The sequence below is a fragment of the Pelmatolapia mariae genome, linkage group LG16_19 (assembly GCF_036321145.2).
Source record: "Pelmatolapia mariae isolate MD_Pm_ZW linkage group LG16_19, Pm_UMD_F_2, whole genome shotgun sequence".
NCBI lineage: Eukaryota > Metazoa > Chordata > Actinopteri > Cichliformes > Cichlidae > Pelmatolapia > Pelmatolapia mariae.
In genome coordinates, this window is record NC_086241.1 from 47,703,892 (window position 1) to 47,726,057 (window position 22,166).

Here is a 22,166-nt window from a genome sequence, read left to right on the forward strand (position 1 = left end):
TTCTAAATCTCAGTTTCACCAAGAAGAACAGATTACTAGGGTTCTACGCCGTGCACAGATGGCATCAAAGTTTAAATCTTGAAAAGGTCTAGTCAAGTTTATTGATGACATTTATGTTTTTGTGTCCTACATACTAGCCCAGAGGCCCTGTGCCACAAAGCAGGATTACGGGCATAATGTAGTCACTTCAGGTTTAACCCAGGGTTTTTACTGTTACTAAGGAGGCTCACTTCCCCATGGTAACACATGGTGCAGACCTAACCTGCTCCACAGCAGGTTATGTTTGACATAACATGTAGAAAATCACCAGCTACGGAACAATCAAATTCTCTGGAAAAATAAGAGTCACCTTTCCTGGAAGATCCCTTGGGCCTCTGTGAGCAGGGTCTAAATTTGATAAAGACCGACTAAAGTGTTTGCATTTCCCTTACGAGCGTCAATAAGAAATATAAATTCTGGGAAGCAGCTTTATTTCTTGTTTTTTTTCCCCAGTTCACTGAAAGCAATTTAAAATAATTTTATTGTTCTCTGAGCCTTAATATAGTCATATGATCTCAAGAAAGGGCACCCAAGCCTTACACTGACAAGGTCAAACTGTTAAACACAGCAGGGCTGCAGCTGAAAGAACATAAGGTTAAATGAGACTACCTTACTCACCTCTGAATAACAATTGTAATTATGTGCCAGATCCTTCTGTGACTTAATGATAGAGCTGTAATACTGATGAGTCTACTAACTTACACAGTTGGCATTTTTGACAGCCTGGTGTATTGGATTCAAAGGCAAAATACGGACAACAGCAGATGTGGCAGATCTAAAACATCTATACAGCACATGGACAGTATCTGAAAGTCATGTTCTTAAGAAATATGGAACATATTAATTTTATTTATTTATTTTTTGCAGGACCAAGAGCTCCAAAAGGAAAATGACTCTACAAAAGTAGAGGCGCACCAACCTAATGGCTCCATAGTGTAGATGTTCATACGCCTGCTTCACAAGCTAAAGGTCGCTGGTTTGATTCTAACGGGACATACAAATCCCCTTTGAAGTTGTGTCAAGAAAGACATCTGGTGTAACTGTACCAAACATTCAGAGATGCCCACTGTGGTGATCCCTGTGGCAAGGGCCAATCATTGACATTCACCTCACTGATTGCTGTGAGTCAATCAGCAAATAAGACGATACTCAATAAAGGCAGTGACTGATGTTTACCTGTTCTACTCCATCCCAGTCCTTATATCTGGGATCCATTTTCAGAAAACGGTTTGTGAATTTATACTCTTTAAAAAGATATAAATATATTCCAAGTACATAGTGTGACAAGGAACTGAAAGACACTTAATCCCTCCTCACAGTATGCATTTATAGTGACAACTTCTGTGTCTGCAAGACATCAAACTGGACTGACCTACCAACACACATATGCAATCTGCCAGTTGTTAGTTTCAATGTTGGTCCAGCATTTCAAAAGTATTGCTTCCCTTATGACAACCTGCACAGCTTCCCAATCGGGTTTGAATCCAGGCTGGGGCTTTTTTGTGCAGATTTTGCATGCACTCCAGCTTCCTCCCACAGTCCGAAGACATGCGTGTTAGGTTAACTGGATTTTAAATTAACATCCTTTATATGTTAATTTTAAATTAACATATAAAGATGGCGATTGTGGCTCAAGAGTTGGGAGTTCGCCTTGTAATCGGAAGGTTGCCGGTTCGAGCCCCGGCTTGGACAGTCTCGGTCGTTGTGTCCTTGGGCAAGACACTTCACCCGTTGCCTACTGGTGGTGGTCAGAGGGCCCGGTGGTGCCAGTGTCCGGCAGCCTCGCCTCTGTCAGTGCGCCCCAGGGTGGCTGTGGCTACAATGTAGCTTGCCATCACCAGTGTGTGAATGTGTGGGTGGATGACTGGATGTGTAAAGCGCTTTGGGGTCCTTAGGGACTAGTAAAGCGCTATACAAATACAGGCCATTTACCATTTAACATCAATGTAATTTCCTTGTGAGTAAGAATGACTTTACACTGACAGTCGTTTTAAAAAAATGACCCCGCTGCCGTGCTCTAGCAAGAGATTTGCGCTAAAGCACACTTCTATGTGGTTGGATGGCATTAACCAACACGGAAATGTTTTGCTTAAAAACAAAAAACATGTGCTATATAACACAGCTCAGATTCAAATATATTACAAGATTTAAAAAAAAAAAAAAAAAAAAAAAAGCTTCCTAGTAAATCCTAGGTAACTAGATTTGTTAAACGATAATATAACATTGATTATGTGATTTTTTTTCTTTTTGTACAACAGTACCGTTGCAAGGCGGCAGATGATGGCGGTCATGTGATGTTGTCAAAACCCTTCAACAGTTACAGTGCTGCTCCTAAACAGACCTCCAGGTGAGACTGTTTTGACAACAGAACAAAATGAATAAACTATGAGGTCAAGGTGTGCTTCTTATAGTGAAGATAGAGAGATGCACACATTTGAGCACCTTCAAATAAAAGCATAGCCTCCAGTAGAAGAATCATCAAAGTGTTATTAGGTCTTGACAGTTCAAAATACCAGAAATGGCCATAATACTATCCTGGGCGTACATAGTAAACACATGTAAAGGTATAAAGAAAGATGTATGACTAAAGGGCAGACAGTAAACCCAACTAAAAACCTAAATTTGGGAGAAAGATCACGCTACAGCAGTAGCTGCAATAGCTCATTTGTTAAAGCAGAAGCCAAATAAGGCAGTAAAAACTGTACTAACAGTCATCCAAAAACTGTCAAGACTACCATTAGACTTCAAACCTGCAGGCTATCATAACCAAAGCACTTGACCCTTTCCTTCATTCAGTATTTCTTTGTGATATAAAGATAGCTTTGAATAAAGGGAAGCAGCCAAAAGATGATCAATTGCAATGCTTGTTCACATAAATGTCACATACTGCGCCAGGCGATCCCTGAACATCGGCTGAAATCAATTTCCCTGCTGCTCCATCAGAGCCGGGCCATCAAAAGAGAGCTCTGTTTGAGTGGCCTCATCCAGCTAACTGGTGGGGACAACAACAGGAAGTGAATGTGACTATTGACAGACAACGAGTCATATCAGTACAGCCTCAGGCTCGAATACATCTGGCAGCACGTGTGCAATCAACACCTTTTACTGCCACTCTGCTTCCCTCCATCAGTGAGCAAAAGTAAGTTTATGAAGCCAAAGTTTATTTTCGCTCAGTGTTTTTGTTTATTGCACTTGGGGTTGTGGTGCTTGTGTCACACAGCCGATGTTGGAAGGATCCTGGAGAGGGATTTGAGAGAAAAAAAAAAAAAAAAAAAAAAAAAGCACACAGAGTGCAATTCAAAGTAAGGATCACAAAAACCGTTGGATCCCATCGGCATCTTAGTGTGGACTCTGTGACACAGGCACGCACACATTATATACACCTCACAAACAAACTTGAGCGCACACACGCCACAGCCAAAAAAGCAACACATGCACAAGACCGGCTCTGGAGCCACAACAGAGCGCTGCTGTTTTAATGGGAGCGACCTGTTGCTACTGCGGCCTGTGTGGAAAAAGCTGGGCCGCTGCCAGCGCTGCAGCCAGCAGCCACTGAATGAACCCAGTACCCTGACAGCGGGTCACATGGTCCTCAGGCCTCTGGGCCACCGCCTGCCTGCCTGCCCTGATGTCAGGGCGGCTTTCAATCATTCATCTTTCTGGCTCCAACGCCGGGGGCCACCCCATTCAATGCAAATCAGTGTCATGCAGCAAAAGTTGCCACACACTGAGCTTGTCACTGGGCCAGAGAGGATAGTCCCATGTGTTTATAGCAGGAAGCAGGGGGGGGGAGAAAAAAAATTTAAAAAAAAAAAAAATCAGGTCGACATCACCACGCTACTTCCTTCATCACAGATTCATAGATACCATTTTTTGCTTCAGTTTCTGCTCGGTTAACAGAAAAACTGCCACATGGTTTCTGGTTCCAAAAGTAAAACATTACACTGAAAGTATTTAAAAACACAAGAAATGACATCACGCTAACCTGTTGCTGAAAAACAAGTCGCCAAAGCAACACTTTAGTTTGAGCTCAAATGCCACAGTGGAGCCAGTAGTACGGTGATCTACTACGCTACCAAGTTCCTCTTTCAAGTTCCCTGAAAGCACAACATTATTGATAAGAATACTGCGGGCAGCTTTAACTGAACACAAAACCGCAGTGACTGCAACCTTGAAAGGCAAGCAGAGTTGCCGCTTTAATCCTGCGATGACACGAACACCAACCACTTTATGACTCACGTTAATGTAATCATATTCAGGCTGTTCAGACAAGCTGTAAAAGCAACACAATGCTTAATTTATTCAAATCACCCCCCCCACACACACACACACACACACACACACACACACACACACACACACCTCATGAGAATCACTTTAGAATGGCTGGAAAGTTAACACAGAAAAGCAAAAGGAAAACAAAAGTAATTTGTTTTCAGTTTTTGTGACACAGATGGAGAAGAGTGACGTCCAGGACACCGGTACGAGAACCATCTCTTTCTCAGTCTCAGTACATCCAGACACTGGTGATGCGTCCAGGCCCCTGTCTGTCTGTTTTGGACAAAATTTCAAACAACATTCCTCAGATTCTGCATGCAACTGGTGGCAGATTTGCGTCAACCGAGCTGCTGCGAGGGGATTGGGTGGGAGGTGGGTGTTTTTTTTCTAAACAGAACAGCGAGAGCCAAGCAGTCACTGGCTGCATCATTGCGCCAGCTTGTTGCGTCTTCCCCAGGTCACATGCCAAATCCCCTTGCGTACACACACTGGACAGACGTAGTCTCATGACCGATAAAAACATTTTTTTTGACACTGAAGGCATGGTGGGTACAACACACCCGGGGACAATGTTCTCTTTTTAGTACATGCATGCACCCTGGGAGAAGGAGACAGACAGTATTATTAGCAAAATAAGTTTTAAACATGATTGCAAGCCTTGCATCCTGCAAGAATCCTTTTGAAATTTGAAAGCCCATCAGATTTGTATGTCCTTGATCACTTGATATCTCTCAAACTTGATAAGAATACTATAATAATAAACCTTTATGACAAAAAACAATTGAGTGCAGACCTACACAACTGTCATTACTGTAGGTGGGATGCTAGCAGTGAGGCCGGTGAAAACTATCAAAACACACTTATCCACAGGCATTATCCCGTTGTACTGATTACGGGGGGGGGGGCTTAAATTACACTGTTGGGACTTTTTCTTATGACGTCTGTGTCTAAATTGTGGACCAAAAAGTAAACGCGTGGCAACAAGTCACAACATAGACGCATAACTTTTTCTTTTTTGTAAAGCAGCACTGTTTGTGGCCACAGCAGCTTCTCGGCAGGCAGGCAGCAAAGCTAATGGCTAAAGATAAGATGGCAATAAGTGCCTCACTCAAACAAGTAAACAAACGCGGTGGTAGTTCACAACAATGAATGAGCTGCTCTCTCTTGTTGAGCTCATTTGTTTTCATTTCCCTCCAGGACCATAAAGCACAGCGCAAAAAACCCCCAACTTTTTTCCCCGCAAAGAGGAGAACCGTTTGAAGCGACTTGACTGCAGATATTTTGGCCCGAGGGTTGTGTCTCAAAAGTGGTCATTGTCAAAAAAAAAAAAATGAATGGTTAACATCTTAAAGAGACTCACTGCTGTTTGTGGAAAAACACCGAGCGTTAAGAATTCACTACAGGAAATTAATGAGCCGTCGACTTTTTTCGTCATAAGACAACTTTTTACGGCGAAGTGAAGTCAGGAAAGTACCTCATTTCAGGTTTGCATCTAGCGTTAGAAAGGATATGGGGCCTAGCAGGGCAGCTTGGGTGAGAATAACCGCATCCCATGTAAGTACAATGGGGACCTACCCTGTCTAGCTGTCGAACTCTTGTAGTTAACCATGCGAAGGAAACGCGGACATTTACCTGGACAGGAATTCAACAATGTGTCCGTCTCATTATAGTGAGCTGTTTCGGCGGTGTTTTAAGTTGACGGGTCCTTCAACAATCTGGACAAAGTGCTCTCATTTACTCCGTTTCTCTTGCCTTTCTTCCACTACACCTCCCAAACGCGCTGTCTGCAATGCCTCTGTGGCAGCCGTCTCTCCCGGGTCCTAAAGCCGCCCTTAAATGAGTCACACTCACAGAAGGAGTAGTAGGCTGTCAGGCGTCCCATTGAAGAAAAAAAAACTGCAGTGGTGCTTCTTCTGCATGGCCTTGTTGAACTCTCTGCTCTTTTATCTGTGCCGGTGGTTTCCAACATGGGTTTCGGGGACCTGCCGAGGACCTTGTATGTTTTTCAAGGGATCCTCGCTTCAATTAAGTGTACTTAGGTGGGGTTTTTTGACTTCCTGGAACAACCACAAGGGTAATGTAGGCTACAAGACGAGAATTACATTTTGGTACCTGCTCTACCTGCTCTGCAATGAGCTATATTAGGGTTCCAAAAGGTGCTTCTAGTCATCAATTATCTGTAATTATGTATTACTTTTTTTGGTCTTTTTGATTACATTTTTTTTTGTTCACAAAATATACACAAATATTCCCAGTTAGTCCAGATGTTGTATATTAGTGCCTTACAAAAGTTCAAAATTACAGTCTTGCAAAGTTTTCTATAAGAAAAGACTAAGAAAAACGTTTTTAGAGCTAAACTGGTTCATTTAGTGTATGTTATTATCATTTTATCATTTCACATCTGCCCTGTTATTTAATAACCTTTAAAATTATATTACAATAAAATATTTTATGTTCACAAAACTCCTTCTAGGGTTTTAAACAAGTTAAGCTGCAGCTGTATCTGAAAGAAAAGTACAAGTTTGTCACCGTGTCATTGTTTCAAGCAAGTTGTATTTGATGTGTAAACTTGTTAACATCGAAAATAAAGTTATAATAAGTCAATTTAGGTCAAAGTAAATAAAGCTTTATGCAAAATAAGGTCAGCAAGCCAATCAAAACCACAAAAACAAAACAAAAGGTTATGCACCTTAAAACTGTGTAAAGAGCCGTGCTTCTAAAAGGTGAAGCTCTAGCTCTAGTTTCAGATATGGTTCTTTCAGACACATGTGTAGCCTTGTGTAATCTAGTAAAATTATATTAAAATCACTACTAAAGAAGAAACCATAAGCAGGATGTGCTGCTGCTTCCATTCTGTTGCACGTCAGCGCTAAAGCATCAGGCTCGGTGGTGGACTTTTACACGTTCGATCACCTGGTTCCAGTCATGTCTGCCAGTACCAAAAAGCACTGGTACACACTTTCTCTTCAAGTTGCTGTGGAAGGGCCTCTGACATTTCCAGGAAATGCCAACTAAACATGAAGTGTGAGAATTTCTCAGTCTGACACACTTAAAACAAAATACTTCAATATGGGTAAAGCAGATGTGCTGAACACAAGAATGTGTTTGCAGAAGTGTATTTAGTCTGATTTAGCCCTTGCCACTGATCTTTTTGTATTCATGCAGATACTCTCTTAAATTAACTGCATATGCCAGATGAAACAGCTGAACGAGAAGGTAAAAATCTTGAGGATTGTTCATGATTACATGCCACACTTTTACCTGTTGTGGTAGATAAACCGTCATCTACAGCTACAGAGAACTCCACTGGAGAGGTAGGAGTTAAACCAGTTTTGGACAGGTACAGACAGGCCAGCTCAGTCTGCTTAAAAGAAGTCAGGGAGCCTATGTATCAAATGACGCCCTCAGATGACTGGGTATACTTGATCAAAATGTTTCTAACTAGAAGTCTAAAAAATTTTAGAGACCTCCCATTTTAACATTTCCATTATCTTGCTTTACGCCGTGATACTCCCGACCCTCTTCACGTACATTTAGTCTTACCCCTTCATTATTTTTCTATCCCCAAGCATGGTGTAGTTGACTGCCTCAAAGTTGAATCAGCATTAGAAGTGCAGTAAAATATATGTATCACTTATAAAAGCAAGACAGTGCATGTGACAATTCCCGCAATAATGACTTAATAATATTAAAAGAAAAGGATAGCAGGGGAAAGCTGCCAATGTTTCCTCTGTGATGAAAAATTCATTGGCTTGTGCCCTCTGTCTCTCAGCCTCCTCTGCTGTCATTTCCCCTCTTTGTCACTCACGCTGTAATGTGTTTCTCACTGCTACCATGCGTCAGCCTCGCCAAGCTGTTCCTGTCATACAGGCAAAGCTGACTTAGGGTATCCCATATTTTCTCCAGTTGCTATTCATTGGTGCTCTCCTCCTCCTCCTCCTCCTCCTCCACCCGCTGTCTCTGGCCTGTTGATGGGAATGCCCGCTCTGTTGTTTTGCAGGATCAAATGTAACAGTAACAAGATTAAAAAGTCAAAGTGAGTTAATAGCGTCTCTCCCATCAAAGCCTCATCCGATCTCTGATCCCTGTCTACTTGCAGTATCTGTCTAGAGTACAACAAACAGTACAGAACAGAACTTAATGGCCCGTTAAAGGAGAATAGATAACACACGGTAACAACAATTAGACACAGAAGGGCAGAAGGGCCATAATAGGGAGGAGGTGATTGTGTGAATGGATATGTGGGGCGGTGGGGAAGCTGACCAAAACGGCATCTCCAGTCAACTACAAGGCAATTTTGCTTAAACTGTTACACTATTAGATGAATGTAATATTAAAAAAAACAAAGCAAAAAAAATCACACAACTATTGTTGTATAAATTGCGTGTAAAACAGCAGCATCAGTACAGATAGGTATAAGAGATACTAAAAGTATGTGAGTGATATAGGGGCACTTATTTTATTTAACCAGTGCAGCTGTTGTGATAAATCACTCCTAGAAGATATACACATCTGATTACCAGTCATTAAAGCCTTGCTTGTAAAAGCTGGCAACTGTTTTTAATGTGATTCCAGCATGCTATTTCCAAAAAAGTTAAGGACAACATAAGAAAAACCCTAAAACATCTGGTGGCTCATCTTACAGCTACAGTTAGGTTGACTGGCAACAGGTAAATAATATAAAATATTGCTGTAAAATTAGCCTCTTAGAGAGTGAAACATCCATGAAGGACTGCATGGGAAAATAATTGAAAAGTTTAAGGATTGCCACCTTGACTGTTTCTGCTAGATGTCTCTTCCTGTTAAAAGGGAGTTTTTCCTTCCCACTGTCGCCAAGAGGGTTGTCTGATTGTTGATGGGTTTTTTCTCTATTATTGTAGGAGGTTTACCTTACAATATAAAGTGCATTGAGGCAACTGTTGTTGTGATTTGGTGCTATATAAATAAAACTGAATTGAATTAAATTTTGCAACTCATGAACTTGAGAATTTTCTTTGGTATGCAATATTATTAAAAGAGGTAGACATCGCAGGGAACTCTTTGTATGCAAAGGACTAGGCCAAAGACTAACGCTCACTGCATTGGAAACAAACACAATTCTGAAGTGAAAATCTGAAGTAAAAATTCAAAAGGAACACTTTTGAAAACTATTTTAAGCGAACAGACAATCATTTATTGTTTTATTCAAAAATCCAAGTTAAACTCTGAAAGGCAAAGGAAAAAAAACACTTATGAACAAGATGGAAAATTCTACTGCCTTCTCTGGGTCTGAAGCCCTTTATTATGGACTGAGTTGAAGTAAAAAACAAAACTACTGTGCTGTGGTTAAAAAGTTTTAATTCCTTTCAAAAATAACGGAAGACGTGTCCTCCCAGCTGAGAGAGAGTCCATCCAGATGATCTGCAAACAGTTCAGTAGCCAGCATCTGTGATACTGAGGAAGTGAATTTGTGCACAGGGTGCAGAGGGTACGGGTAACTTTCACATCTTTAAAATCACCATTAATTCTGAATGAATATATATGCAGGGTTTTAGAACATGTGCTACCATTTGTGTATTTTTCAGGAGGATGACACTAGACCATTTACTGGACATATTATAACAGCGGGGCTCTACAGTAAAAGAATCCAGGTGTTAAACCGATCCGACTTAACTCTGAAACTGGAAATGTGGAAAATTACGGAACTAAAATGACAAAGCAGAAGGCTCCGAATGGCTAAAGAGCTGAAATCTTATATCAAACAAGCACGGAAATACATTTGGCTTACAAAACTGCAGTAATTGGTCTCTCTGGTTTCACGACACCACAGTGGCAAACATCCTCCTATCCCACTTTTTTTTTTAAAGACATAAGCATATATTTTTCAAATAAACAAAGGAAAACAATAACATCTCAGCTTTTTGTATTGTTGTTGTTGTGCTATTATTAATTAAAATCCGGGTTAAAAGGTTTTGCAAAGCTTTGTTTTGAATTCTCTGTCAGTTACATAAAAGATGCACCTGTTTAATAAAAAAAAAAAGGTAATTTGATTAAATCTGCATGGCCAGTGAGAGTGAAAAAACATCACTCTCCCCAATATTAAAACCATTTCAAAAGAACATAAACTTTAGTGCCCTTATGGAGATACATTACAAACACCGTCAAACAGACACCACCAGCACAGCTTAAACCCACAACTATGATCAGACTCTGGTCCAGCAGGGAGAGTGATGTGGTTCAACTGTGGCTGGATGGCTGGCTGGTTGGCCGGTCAGGCTACACTGGAATGCGGGGTCTTTTGTTTGTCTGAGAGAGGAGTGGGTCAGGGAGAGAATGCCATTGATGATTGCAGAGAAGAAGAATGAACCTCCAGGAAGTGTTCTCTCTCTCTCTCTCTCCCGACTCCCCCGCTCTCATTCTCTCATTCTCTCTGTCTCTCTTTCCCTATCTTTTTTTTTCTGTGTGTGAGAACCTTCACCGTACCGAGCCTCTCTCTGCTGAGGCCACAGTCCCCAGGCACAACCACTGCTTTGTCTTGCCCTGTGAACACACACACACCCCTCCTCTACTGGGCGCCTACGTTTGCCAGGGCCAGGGAAACACAGGGCCACTGCTCCTATTCTTATCCACATCACTGCTCCTGCTTGGATGGAGTGTTTGTGTGGGCATCAGTGCTTGAATGGTGAATTGTTTTTTGTATGTGCCACACATCTGACTAAACATTTAGTTTGTCAGGTGTTCAGCTATAAACGAGAAATCATCCATTCTCTTGGCATCTTTTTTAGAGAGCGTGACAATGTTTCCCTTACAATTATCTGGAGATGACCTCGGTGCAGATATCCTCCTGTTGTACCAGTAACAGCTAAACTAAAAATGGAATAAAGCAGTAAGTGGATAAGAATCTAGCGAGTGGCCCCTTCCGACCAGTGGCTGCCACCTCCCGTCACATTGCTCATTCCCCTCTGTGTCAGAAGCGCTGTGAGGAGCTGCAAATGGCCCTTTCAAAACGCACGACAGCTGGAACACAGGGCAAAGGTGACTGAAGCAGTTGGGGGAGCACAGAGAGGGACAGAATTTTTTTTTGGGGGGGGGGGGCACATGATGAGCAGCTGCAGCAGTGAGTTGTCCCTTCACCGTGCCACCATCTCTAATGATTAAAAGGATCTGAGGTGGATGACAAATTTTGGGACTTGGTACAGTTTAACCAAACACACACACACCTACACACACATGTACACACACACATGTATATACATTGCTGTTTGTCTTGGGAAAAATAAATCCCCTGGGTGTTGGTTTGGTGCCTGGAAATTCCAAAACTCAAGGCAAGCTTTGAGGATACAAAGCCCTTATAAGTTTCCCGCTCCCCCGGAAATACAACTGACCTTCTGTGTTACAATACATTTCTTTGATCACTTTATAGATACTTTTACAGATACCAATTCTTTTGGAGAAAGAAGTATTTCTTTTATTCACAACAGCTCTAAAAGCCACAAGCAACATTTTTATGTGTGCTTGAGGTTTGCAAGTTAATTAATCAAATTTTAAATCTGGAGCTTAACTTTAAACAGGCTCGAATACTCTTAAAAAAGGAGTTTTTCTCCTATTAAACTGCTTACTTGTAGCTTTACTTAACAAACAAACCAGTTTTAGTGTAAAAAAAAAAGTCAACTGTGTCGTGTGCAATTCCTCCATTTGCCCACTTCCATCATGCTGCCACACAAAAGGCGACACATCACAGTGCCCCCTCCCTCTTAATAGGACAGGTGTTTTAATAAGACGGCCAATTGATGCCCCCACCCTCCTCCCAAGTATTCTGCTACTTGCTGCCGCTGTGTGAATTCGCGGAGTAGTACAGAACTTATTGTGGCGGCGCGATATCGCGAGATTTGTGCCATTATCAACCTGCTTGACACACAGCAGCGCTGAGTGCAGCCTGCCTTCCCAGGGTCGGGACTGGAGCTCAAGAAACGACAAGGAGAAGCGAACATCTGGCCGCACATCATGAAAGGACACCGGGGCTTATAGGGACAAAAAGACGACGAAGCGGGCAGAAATACGTGTGAGTACGGCGGGATTTTTTTTCTGTGTGTGTGAGCTTTGAAACGAGGAAAGCGAAAGTTAAAAGAGTGTCCCCGCGCCGCTTCGTTCAGCGCAGTTGGCTTTTTACTGTGTGAGTTCCTCTGCTGTTTAAAAGGCTCCCAGCAATGCGTTTCCCAACGCGGACGTGAAGCTCGCTTCACTGCGCCCTTGGCCCCTTTTTCCCTGCCTCCTGCAAACACTTTTCTTCATCTTAGAAAAAAAAATCTTAATTACGTACAAAATTATAAGACTTCTTCTACGCGAGACCCTATGCAGCTTAACTTTAACTTACTTTAACTTGCCGTATCCCTCTTTCTTCTCTGAACTGACCCATTTAAACACGGTTGTGTGCGCGCGAGTCTTTTCAGGGAGCCAAAAAAAAAGAGGCAACAAAGCCTTTTTACTGTAACCCACGGATGCGTGATAAATTACTTAGTTTTAAAAAAGTTGTAAATGCCGTGGAATCTCGTGACAACAGTAAATCTGCTTTCCCCCCCCCCCCCTCCCCCTCCTTAGGTGTGTATTTTTTATCTTCTTTTTGGACTGTGTAGCCGGAGTTAACATATGGCATAAAGGGGAGCACAGCTGGAGGTAGCGTTTCCATTGCGGTGATGTCAGAGCAGCTGACTCCACAGCTTGCAGTGTAATTAGCAAACAGAGCACCAGTTTACTCACTCTGCACCGGTCTTATTTTGTTCACGTTGCCTCCTTCCCCCGATGGTCGAGTGCTGTCGCTCCCAGTCCCGCTTTGCTTGTCCTGTAAACACCGCTGTTTGTGTGTGTGTGTGTGTGTGCACTTTGGCTAATTTTTTTTCGGAAGCGCGAGGGCTAGGCTGTCGGACTACACTACTAGAGACCGGAATACTTTGGATAATTTGGAGAGTGGATCCGTTTACACCGTGATACATGGGTGGGTGGGCGAGCGCAGCGCAGTGTGTCCTGCACCACTGGAAAGAATGTTGGATAAAGTTACTGATGCTGATCATTAGCTAGATGTTTAATCTTTCCCGATTAAGTCCTGAAAAACCTTGTAAATTTGCATTTGAAAGCACTTTATCGTGTGTTTGCTGACACTTTTGCGCAATTTGGCTAAAGTTATTTCCTTATGTATGGTTTTGCTCGCTTTATGTGTCCTTAGAAAAAAAGAAACGGCAGCTCAACTGTGCCCTCATTTCGTTTATCCCGTATCCTGTTTTTCCTGTTTTTCATCAGGTTATGAAGGAAGAATGGAGTTCCCAGACCATAGCCGCCAGTTGCTGCAGTGTCTGAGTCAGCAGCGTCACCAAGGTTTCCTCTGTGACTGCACTGTTCTTGTTGGGGAGGCTCGATTCAAAGCGCACAGAGCCGTGCTGGCCTCCTGCAGCATGTACTTCCATCTCTTCTACAGGGACCAGCTAGACAAAAGGGACGTTGTGCATCTCAACAGTGACATTGTGACAGCCCCGGCTTTCAGTCTGCTCCTTGAATTTATGTATGAGGGGAAGTTGGAATTCAGCACTCTGCCTGTGGAGGATGTCCTGGCAGCAGCCAGTTACCTCCACATGTACGATATAGTCAAAGTGTGCAAAGGCAAGCTTAAAGACAAGGAACTTTCCTCCCTGGATGAAAAGATGGGAGAGGGTTTGGGACTCAGCTGTCTGGACAGGGAAAATTCCTCAGATGGTGAGCTGCACAGTAAGCAGCTCATTCAGCGACAGCCCCAGACACCGTCTCAGGGGCTTCACAGGGCCCCCCCGGCGGAAGAGTTTGACATGGACAACACTGAAGTCAGGCTGGCTGTCACAGATTGTGATAGGTCTACGCAGAGCAGGCAGAAGGCAAACGGTCACTCTGGCAGGTCCCCGGACCTTGTAGGTGTCAATTATGTGTCAGCAGAGGCCGAGCCCTGCGTCCAAACAGCTGGAAAAACAAAAGCTGATGTCAGTAGTTCCACCGTATTGCTCTCCCAGAGGTCCCGGGCTTCAGATGACATGGACTGTGCACTGGATTTGTCTTTCAAGCCTCTGTCTAGCAGAGATCCCTTACACCCCTCCTACGTCTCGGGACAGCTGGCCCTCGACAGCCAGCAGCAGGGCACTGAGCCACTTGTTAAAGACGAACACGACTTGCTGTCAGAGCAGGAGGACAGTGAGCCGATGAGCCCTGAGAGCCAGCGCTTTGGGAATAGTGCCAGGAGCTCAGTGGTGACAGGGTTCGCTGCCCTCTTCCCAGGCAACAACGGTTCCACAGCCGCCCTGCTCTCCCAGGAGGAGGACCTGATGGACGAGGAGGGGGAGGCCTGCAGAGGGAGGGAGAGCGCCCCAGGCAGGGAGGTGGATGGGAGGGGTAGACTGCTGGGGGACAGTGAGGAGGAGGAGGAAGACGACTTGGCCTCTTCAGACATTTCCACCTCCAGTGGAGTACTGCTGCCCCCGGGGCAACAGGTGTGCATGTGTCCCCTCTGCAGCAAAGTCTTCCCCAGCCCCCACGTGCTGCAACTGCACCTCAGCTCACACTTCCGCGAAAAGGACGGTGCCCGTTCCAAGCTGTCCCCCGACGGCTCGGTCCCCACCTGCATGCAGTGCAACAAGACCTTCTCTTGCATGTACACCCTTAAGCGTCACGAGCGCACACACTCTGGTGAGAAGCCATATACCTGCGGCCAGTGCGGCAAGAGCTTCCAGTACTCCCACAACTTAAGTCGGCACGCTGTAGTTCACACACGAGAGAAGCCTCACGCCTGCAAGTGGTGCGAGCGGCGCTTCACCCAGTCTGGGGACCTCTACCGCCACATCAGGAAGTTTCACTGTGGCCTTGTCAAGACTCTCGCCATCGGATAAAACGCCTCTCACCGGTGCCACGACACAAGACAGAATGTCTCTTTCATACACTGAATACTACTACTGATCAATTTTCCCATAACTATATAAACATGCTGGCAGTTTGTCTGAGACATATCTTTTGGATTCTACCCCCACGTGGCATTTCTCAAGTTAAACATGTAGCAACGTTTAAGCTGTTTCCTGTGCTGGACTGTGTCGTCATAGCTGTACATGATGGTAAAAGACGGTTAGTCAGAGTGGCACAGGCTGATAAGCTTGACACGGATGCTGTTGAAAAACATCAGATCAGTGTCGATGAAGGCGAACAAATCAGATGATGCACTTGTTTTCCTGTCTTTTGTGTCAGTCTGAGATTATTTGAGGTGTGTATTTGCCGAGAGATGAGGAAAAAAAGCATCTTGCGTTCACACTCTGTGGGCAACTGGATGATAGCTAAAGCTAACATACGTTAATACAATCGTCAGAGTTTATTTGTGCACATGGGAGATCAGAACCGTCCGCGAGTAGCAATATATGATTATTTTTAACACCTACATTATTATAATTATTCTAATTATTTATTTGGGGGGATTTGTTTAGTCCTTAACAAGTAAACTTATCACAAGGCAGCAAAAGTAATGAAGTCTGACTACTGGAAGTATTCTTTTTTTTTTTTTTCTTTCTTTCTTTCTTTTTGTGGAGGTAAAATGTTTGGTTTCATTGAAATGAAGTTTCTGTTGTTTTTGTGAGAAGAAGCAAGCATACCATCGCACCAACACCACCTCTTTAGTTGTTCACGTGAGCGAGCGTAGAATACCCACTTAAAAAGAGGTTAAGAGTATTTTAAAGGTAACCCCTGTAACACTGGTGCCTACTGTAACGCTTAAAACTTCACTTAGTGTACTTACAATGAGATGATAATGTGATGCCTTTTGGTTAAATTCAGTTCAGCTGTTAGGCCTCTTAAAAAAAAAAAAAAAAAAATCTGGATTACACTCCACATACCAGGTAGTAACAAAGGTAATCCTCTACTGTGGAAGCCAGTTAATCCGTGAGTGCCCTTAATAAAATTAGAATGTAATAAACCAAACTCATGTCAACCTTTTTGTCAAAAACACAAAACACACAGTTGTGAGTAAATAACTTCATTTCTTAGTTTAAAGGGTATGTTGACAGTGTTCAGGATAGGCTCTTTAGCAGGCAGATGGGGGATGGAAGGAGACAGGTGGATGTCCAGTATCTTCTCTATTGTTACCATCAAAGCTGTGCCATTCAGCTTAATCTACTGACCTTTTCTTTTTCTTTCTTTCTTTTTCATAACCTTTTCACACAAATTTACTGGATGTGTTTTAAGTTGCTACTGAGGACGTTGGAGCCTTTATCGATGCTGCTCTTGGATTTCTTCTGTCTGTTCATTTAGATGCTGTTTGGATTTATTACCAGGGGGTGTAGCACTAAAAGTTCATGATTTTTGTCTAATCTGTCCTGAGAAGACTTGATCGGAATTTATTTATTAGTCTGACTTGGTTCAGGGGTTTACTGTAGCGGTAGCTCTTATTTCTATAAGCTTGAAAGACATTGCATCTTGCCTAGCGATCTTGGTACTCATTAGCTGTTTTGTTTTTTGTTTTTTTTTGGGGCGGACTGTCCACTTTTGTTTTGTTTTTTTCTGTGCAAATTGAAGTTACTGTATTTGTATTTTAATATATGGTGTAGAAATCTCTACGGAGTATTCAAGATTTGTCAAACGGAAAATAGAGAAGCACTTGATTTTAGCATGCATATAGTTTCAACACTATTGTCTAGGCTGCTATTTCTTACAATTTGTATATTTAATGTAAATATATATTATATTTATCAAATGATATTTTTTTTTTTTTTTTTTTTCCATGTTACAACCCATTTAAGATTTGGATAGTCAGGTGTCGTGTTTAAGGCTGGAGACTCTTGAGCGTCACATTTTCCCCGGGGGGGTGGAGGTTTGGCTCTTTTTCCATATTCTTCATTGACTTTATTGGACCCTGCCTCACCACAAATCAGAGCAGTAAATACTGCTAGGATGGCTGTTCTACCAGAAGAAACAGTTGTTCACAAGCACAGCCACACCGATACAGCACTGGGTACCTATAGAAATGACAATACAGGTATTGTCCCCCCCCCAACCCCCAACAAATCCCAGGTAGTTCTCAAGGGATCATGGTGTATCCCTGTCCTAGCTTTGGGGAGGAAAAGCGGTTCAAGTCTCTCTTTGCACTTTCTGTATTGAATGGAGCCACTGGAATGTGAGAAATGTATTTAGCAAAGGGAGGCCAAGGAGATTGTAAACAGGTGTATTGTTTGGAGGCATCAAAGAACACCCCTACCCCCCCCCCCCCCTTTGTCATCCCGGCATGCAGTAGATAAATGCTTCATTGTTCCTCTGCATTGAGGAGATATCAGCGTCATTTGGTTGCGCATCAATCAAGAGTATTGTCCACTCCCTCCCCTCGGTGTTAGACTTAAAAAAAAAAAATGTTCAAATTTAAAATATTGTTTTTTTTCAGTCAGTACGACCTTTAAAAAACAAAATATGCATATAAAATAATTTACTTTGGGTTTTCAGCAAGCAAAAAATGCAACCGCCCCCTTTTTTTTTTCTTTTTTCTTTTTTTTTTTTCCCCTTTTCTTTCTTTTAAATTCTACTCCCTGACCTGAAGTCAGCTATGGGGCGAGGTGGATGAACGCACTCCTGTTTGTCATGCTTGCATCACTTTAGTACCTTATCAGAACAGTAGATCTATTTCAGTTAGATGTGTCATAGTGCTGATGACAGATATTTCAATCAGAACACACAGCAGATGTAGATTCTGTGAGTCTGTTTTGGTTTTGTTTGTTAAAGGAACATTTGTACACGGTGCGAGTTGAATTTGTTCTCTAATGTACATGTGTAAAGAGGTAGAAAACTAACATCATGTAAAGGATTCTCTTTCTCTTGTTTCCAAGTCTTTATTTATAGCTCCAGGATGATCACCAAATGTGCCTTGTAGACACACGCATAGGTGTTGCATCTGGAGAAGCCCTGTTTTCTATACTGTACAGTTTTCGCCCTTGATGCGAAATGAGGCATCGGTAAAGTTGGTATCACAGCAACAGTGGCCCGCTGAAACATTACAAAAAAAAGGAAAAAAGAAAAAAGAAAAAAAAAGAATCCTGCTGTTTTATGTTAAATCATATCAAAATGTCAACTTAAGACTAAAGTAAAATGTGGAAGTGCATTTCTTATAGCTGCTTTGCAAGAGATTACACTGAAGTTTTTGAAATGTGTGTGAATAAATTTTTGTTTCTGGACTTTTTTTGTGTTTTTGGCTTTTATCAATAGCCAATACTACTGGGAGCTAACAACTTGTTCCACTTTTTTTTTTTTTTTACTGTCACTGTTGAATGTGAAACACTGAGATTTTTTTTTTTTTTTAATGGATTGTTGACTTGAAACAGTGCTACTCTCAATCGAGGGCGGCGTTTGCCTAACTCGTTGCTGTATCATCCTTGGAGTCTAAAAACAACTGGAATTTTGTCCTCTGCAGGTTACAACTGTGAAATTGTGTATAATCATGAGAAATATTTATTGCATATGCTTCTTGTGCAACATTTTGACTGTCTCGGGTTTAATTTGGTTTAAAAGAAAAAAAGGAGGAAAAAAAACTTCTAAATGTCAAACGGAAATCTTTTTAATAGAATTTGTAGAAGTGCCATTAGAATTTAATATAATTTTTTAATAAGAAAGGTATATTTTATAGTAAAATAATTGCTGTTAGTGGTGTAGAGATTAGAGGACAATCTTTAAGGAGAATTGACATGGCTTAGATATTGGGGCAATTTACGTTGATCTATAACTGTACGTGTATTTTCTTTTTGAGGTTTTTTTTTTTCCGAGTGTGCTTGTGTGTGTGTGCTGTGGAAATGTGACAATCTTGATTTAGGTCTTTATTAAGATTAGAATTAAATGGAACAACTTTCTTTTTTGGTGTGGAGTTTGGTTATTTCTAGCTACTTTCCAGCTACTACTGACAATTTATTAAGGACATAAAAGTAGACTCTGACAACCCAAGAACGTTATCGAGGAGCCCTCGCCTGACACATAGGAGCAACAATCAGACAGACGGTGTGTGTGGGCAGCGCTGCAGTGTGTACAGAGACAACACAATGTGATAATACTGCTGGTCTTACAGGCCCGATCCCTCTGAAACCATAAACTGAACTCAAGGACAGAGCAATTTCAGGATGGGGCCCCTATTGTTTTCTGACCTGTTGCCAGTACTCTCCAAAGGAGATAAACCTGGCATAAACAAACCCAGTTGACTCTCTTGTAATTATTACTTAAACTCAACTTGATTGTTCCCGCTACAACAAACTACACACACGTATGTGTATATAAACACATTAACCAATGTGTGTGTGTGTGTGTCTGCGAGGAACTTCATGCCAATTCGCTGGACATTTTCAATGGCGAGAACTTTTAATTATTTCCCTGCTGCACCATGAAAGAAATCCAGCTGCTCTGCTACGTGATCCCAATAGGGATGTGCTCGGGTTCCCACCACCCTCCCCCAAATCCCATCTCACCCTTTCTGGGAACGCCATATAGACAAGGGCTGCATCCATCTGCCCCTGCCTCCACCCCCACAGTCCCCAAAACCATGGCCCCAAACCTCGGCCTCATCTCACCACTCTATTGTGTGCGTGGGTAGTAGCTCAGCCAGGCTATTGTCTGGCCCAGCTCCCCAGCACGTACTTTATGCACAAACAGACGACACAGCGGCGCTGGCCAGGCAGCTCCGACATAAAGAAAACAACGTCCTCCCAAGATCGTTCATAAACACCCCTCCTCTCCCCCCAAAAAGCCCCAGCCAGCTCAGGGTAAATAAGGACCCTCTGCAACACCGTGGCCACCTCAACCTGCAAACATCCACAGCAGCGAGGCCTCGGAGCTCTCACTGGCACCAACATCTCGCATCTGCCAAACGAGACCCAGGGCTTAAAACTGCCTGGTGACTGAATGTGTGTGTGTGTGTTATGGACCAAAACCTTCACATGGAAAGCAGGGGCCATGTGATAGGGCTTAGCTGCAGGGTGACGAGCTGGGATATGTGCAGTGTAACTCAATGGTGTAATAAAACATTCCTCTCTGAGGCTCAAAGCCTAGCTCATTTGCCTCCAAGAGCCTTTGCTTGTGTGCTTTTGTGTGTGCGCGTGGTGTTTAGAGGTACTTGAGAGAAGTTGAGAGGAAAGTTGTAAGTGTCCACCACCTCAACAAGGCCAGCGGTGGGAGCCCTTGACCTCTGAAGGGACAGACTGCCAGGGACAGCTGGTGTGGCCTGTGTTTATTTATTTATTTCTTAACAAAAGACAGGTGGTCACACTTGAAAAGGGCACACAAACACAGTCACACATGCACTTGTGTACAGACAGCACGCACGCACACAAACACTTTTTTTTTCCACACCCCCCACCCTCTCCCTTTCCATATTAACACACGCGCATCTTGTTATCATCCACTTAATTTTGAAGGAGCACGTTGTTTCGACTTTCAGAAAAATCGAATCACTTTCCAGTAAAGAAATCTTCATTTACTCCCCAACTGACATGACATGATTAAGCGTGGTTTGGTCCCACGCTTAAAAGCAGGATCGAAGGCATTAATGATAATCTGCAACCTAAACATCACACATCAGTTGCTGCAAAGTGCATAAATACATATCAACTAGTGCCCTCACAGTGGGTTTGCCTTTTTTGGACTCGCTCGCCCTGACAGTGCCAAGACAGTGTGTCCTTGGTCCACTGTACAGCTGTCACTTACTCACACTCGTTGACGCATATTTATAGCAGCAGCATCACTGGGCTCAACGCTCAGCACACTCAGACCACAGCTGGTCCCCCAAAAAGAATGGGTGAAAGACAAAGCCACGTGCTCCCGCTGGCCGACCGCAGTCGGTCCTGTCTGGAGCGCTGTGGGTGACTGTGCGTAACCCCCCCTCGCTTCTTCTCCTCCTCGCAGTCGTGGACCATTCTTGGTGTGAGGAGAGCATGTCGTGACCTTGTTGTCATTTTTGGTGTCATGGATAGGGTTGTGCTGAAAACCTGAACAGCTGCACTCTTATGTTTTCAAGTTACATTAAGTCATCATACCATTATGGCATTAAACATGCAGGGTAGGGTGTTTGGGGTAGGGAAGCACCAGCATCCTCAACAACTAATGAGAGGCGGGAATAGATACACCATGGAGAGATCTTCCAACTTTATGAGTACTGTATTTTGGGATTATACACATTTATCCAGCCTATTAAATTAATTCATCCCACCGTCTATCCATCTGCTTTAAAATTAAGGATGTTTTGCACTGAATCTCATCTATAACTCAGTGCAGCGCAAAAGCAGCTCTCTTTCAAGTCTTTTATGTCCATCTCCGAGATTCTTAAAGCCTTATCAAGAAATGTGCAGACAACTTGACGCCTTGCTTGCCAGCAGCTGTCTGCTCACTCAGCCAGAAATCAAGCGGTGCCCTCGGACACCAACTGCAAGAGCTCCCCTAAGACCGGAGCCACAACTGGCCCGCTGAGCACGGGATGTGACTCAACAGCTCACAGAGCACATTCGCCGCAAGCTCCAGGAAGCGCGCTCATCCAAGCTAATATCTGTAAAAACACACCACATGATTGATTTCTGTAAAGACGCGCCGACCGCCAAGAACAATTACTCACGGCGCACAATACCTGACCCTGAAACCAGTCATCGTCAGTGACACGCAGCAGCCAAAGAGAAAGTGATGACTGCGCCTCAAGGTCGTGTCCAGCAGGGACGACTGTAGCCAAATTGTCTGCTGCAGAGGTCTGGTTCTGTTCAACCTCTGGGTCTTGTGTTTTAATAAATACATTTGATAGGAGATTCTCAAGGTCAGCAGAGAAGAAAAAAAAAAAAAAAGAAGAAAGGCTGGATCGGAATCTCATTATC

The 22,166-nt window shown here is 43.0% G+C and overlaps 2 protein-coding genes across 5 annotated transcripts in view; one reads left to right on the forward strand and one right to left on the reverse strand.

The window, feature by feature from the left end:
* Positions 1–6,112, reverse strand: part of akt1 (v-akt murine thymoma viral oncogene homolog 1) — a 31,641-nt gene extending 25,529 nt beyond the window's left edge. The window contains exon 1 of one of the 3 annotated variants that reach the window (XM_063498241.1): positions 5,950–6,110. The gene's annotated coding sequence lies outside the window, so the exon portion shown is untranslated. Of the gene's footprint in view, positions 1–5,892 lie in introns of all 3 variants that reach the window. The other 2 variants (XM_063498242.1, XM_063498243.1) reach the window with 2 other exon arrangements.
* Positions 6,113–12,251: 6,139 nt separating this feature from the next.
* On the forward strand, positions 12,252–19,162 carry zbtb42 (zinc finger and BTB domain containing 42). 2 transcript variants are annotated; one of them, XM_063499936.1, is made up of 2 exons: positions 12,252–12,358; positions 13,591–19,162. In XM_063499936.1, the coding sequence occupies exon 2, from the start codon at positions 13,605–13,607 to the stop codon at positions 15,195–15,197; it is 1,593 nt and encodes a 530-aa protein (XP_063356006.1). In that variant the 5' UTR covers positions 12,252–12,358; positions 13,591–13,604; the 3' UTR covers positions 15,198–19,162. The 2 variants fall into 2 exon arrangements, with proteins under 2 accessions (XP_063356006.1, XP_063356005.1); XM_063499935.1 differs by lacking the exon at positions 12,252–12,358 and adding an exon at positions 13,206–13,288.
* The last annotated feature ends 3,004 nt before the right edge of the window (positions 19,163–22,166 follow it).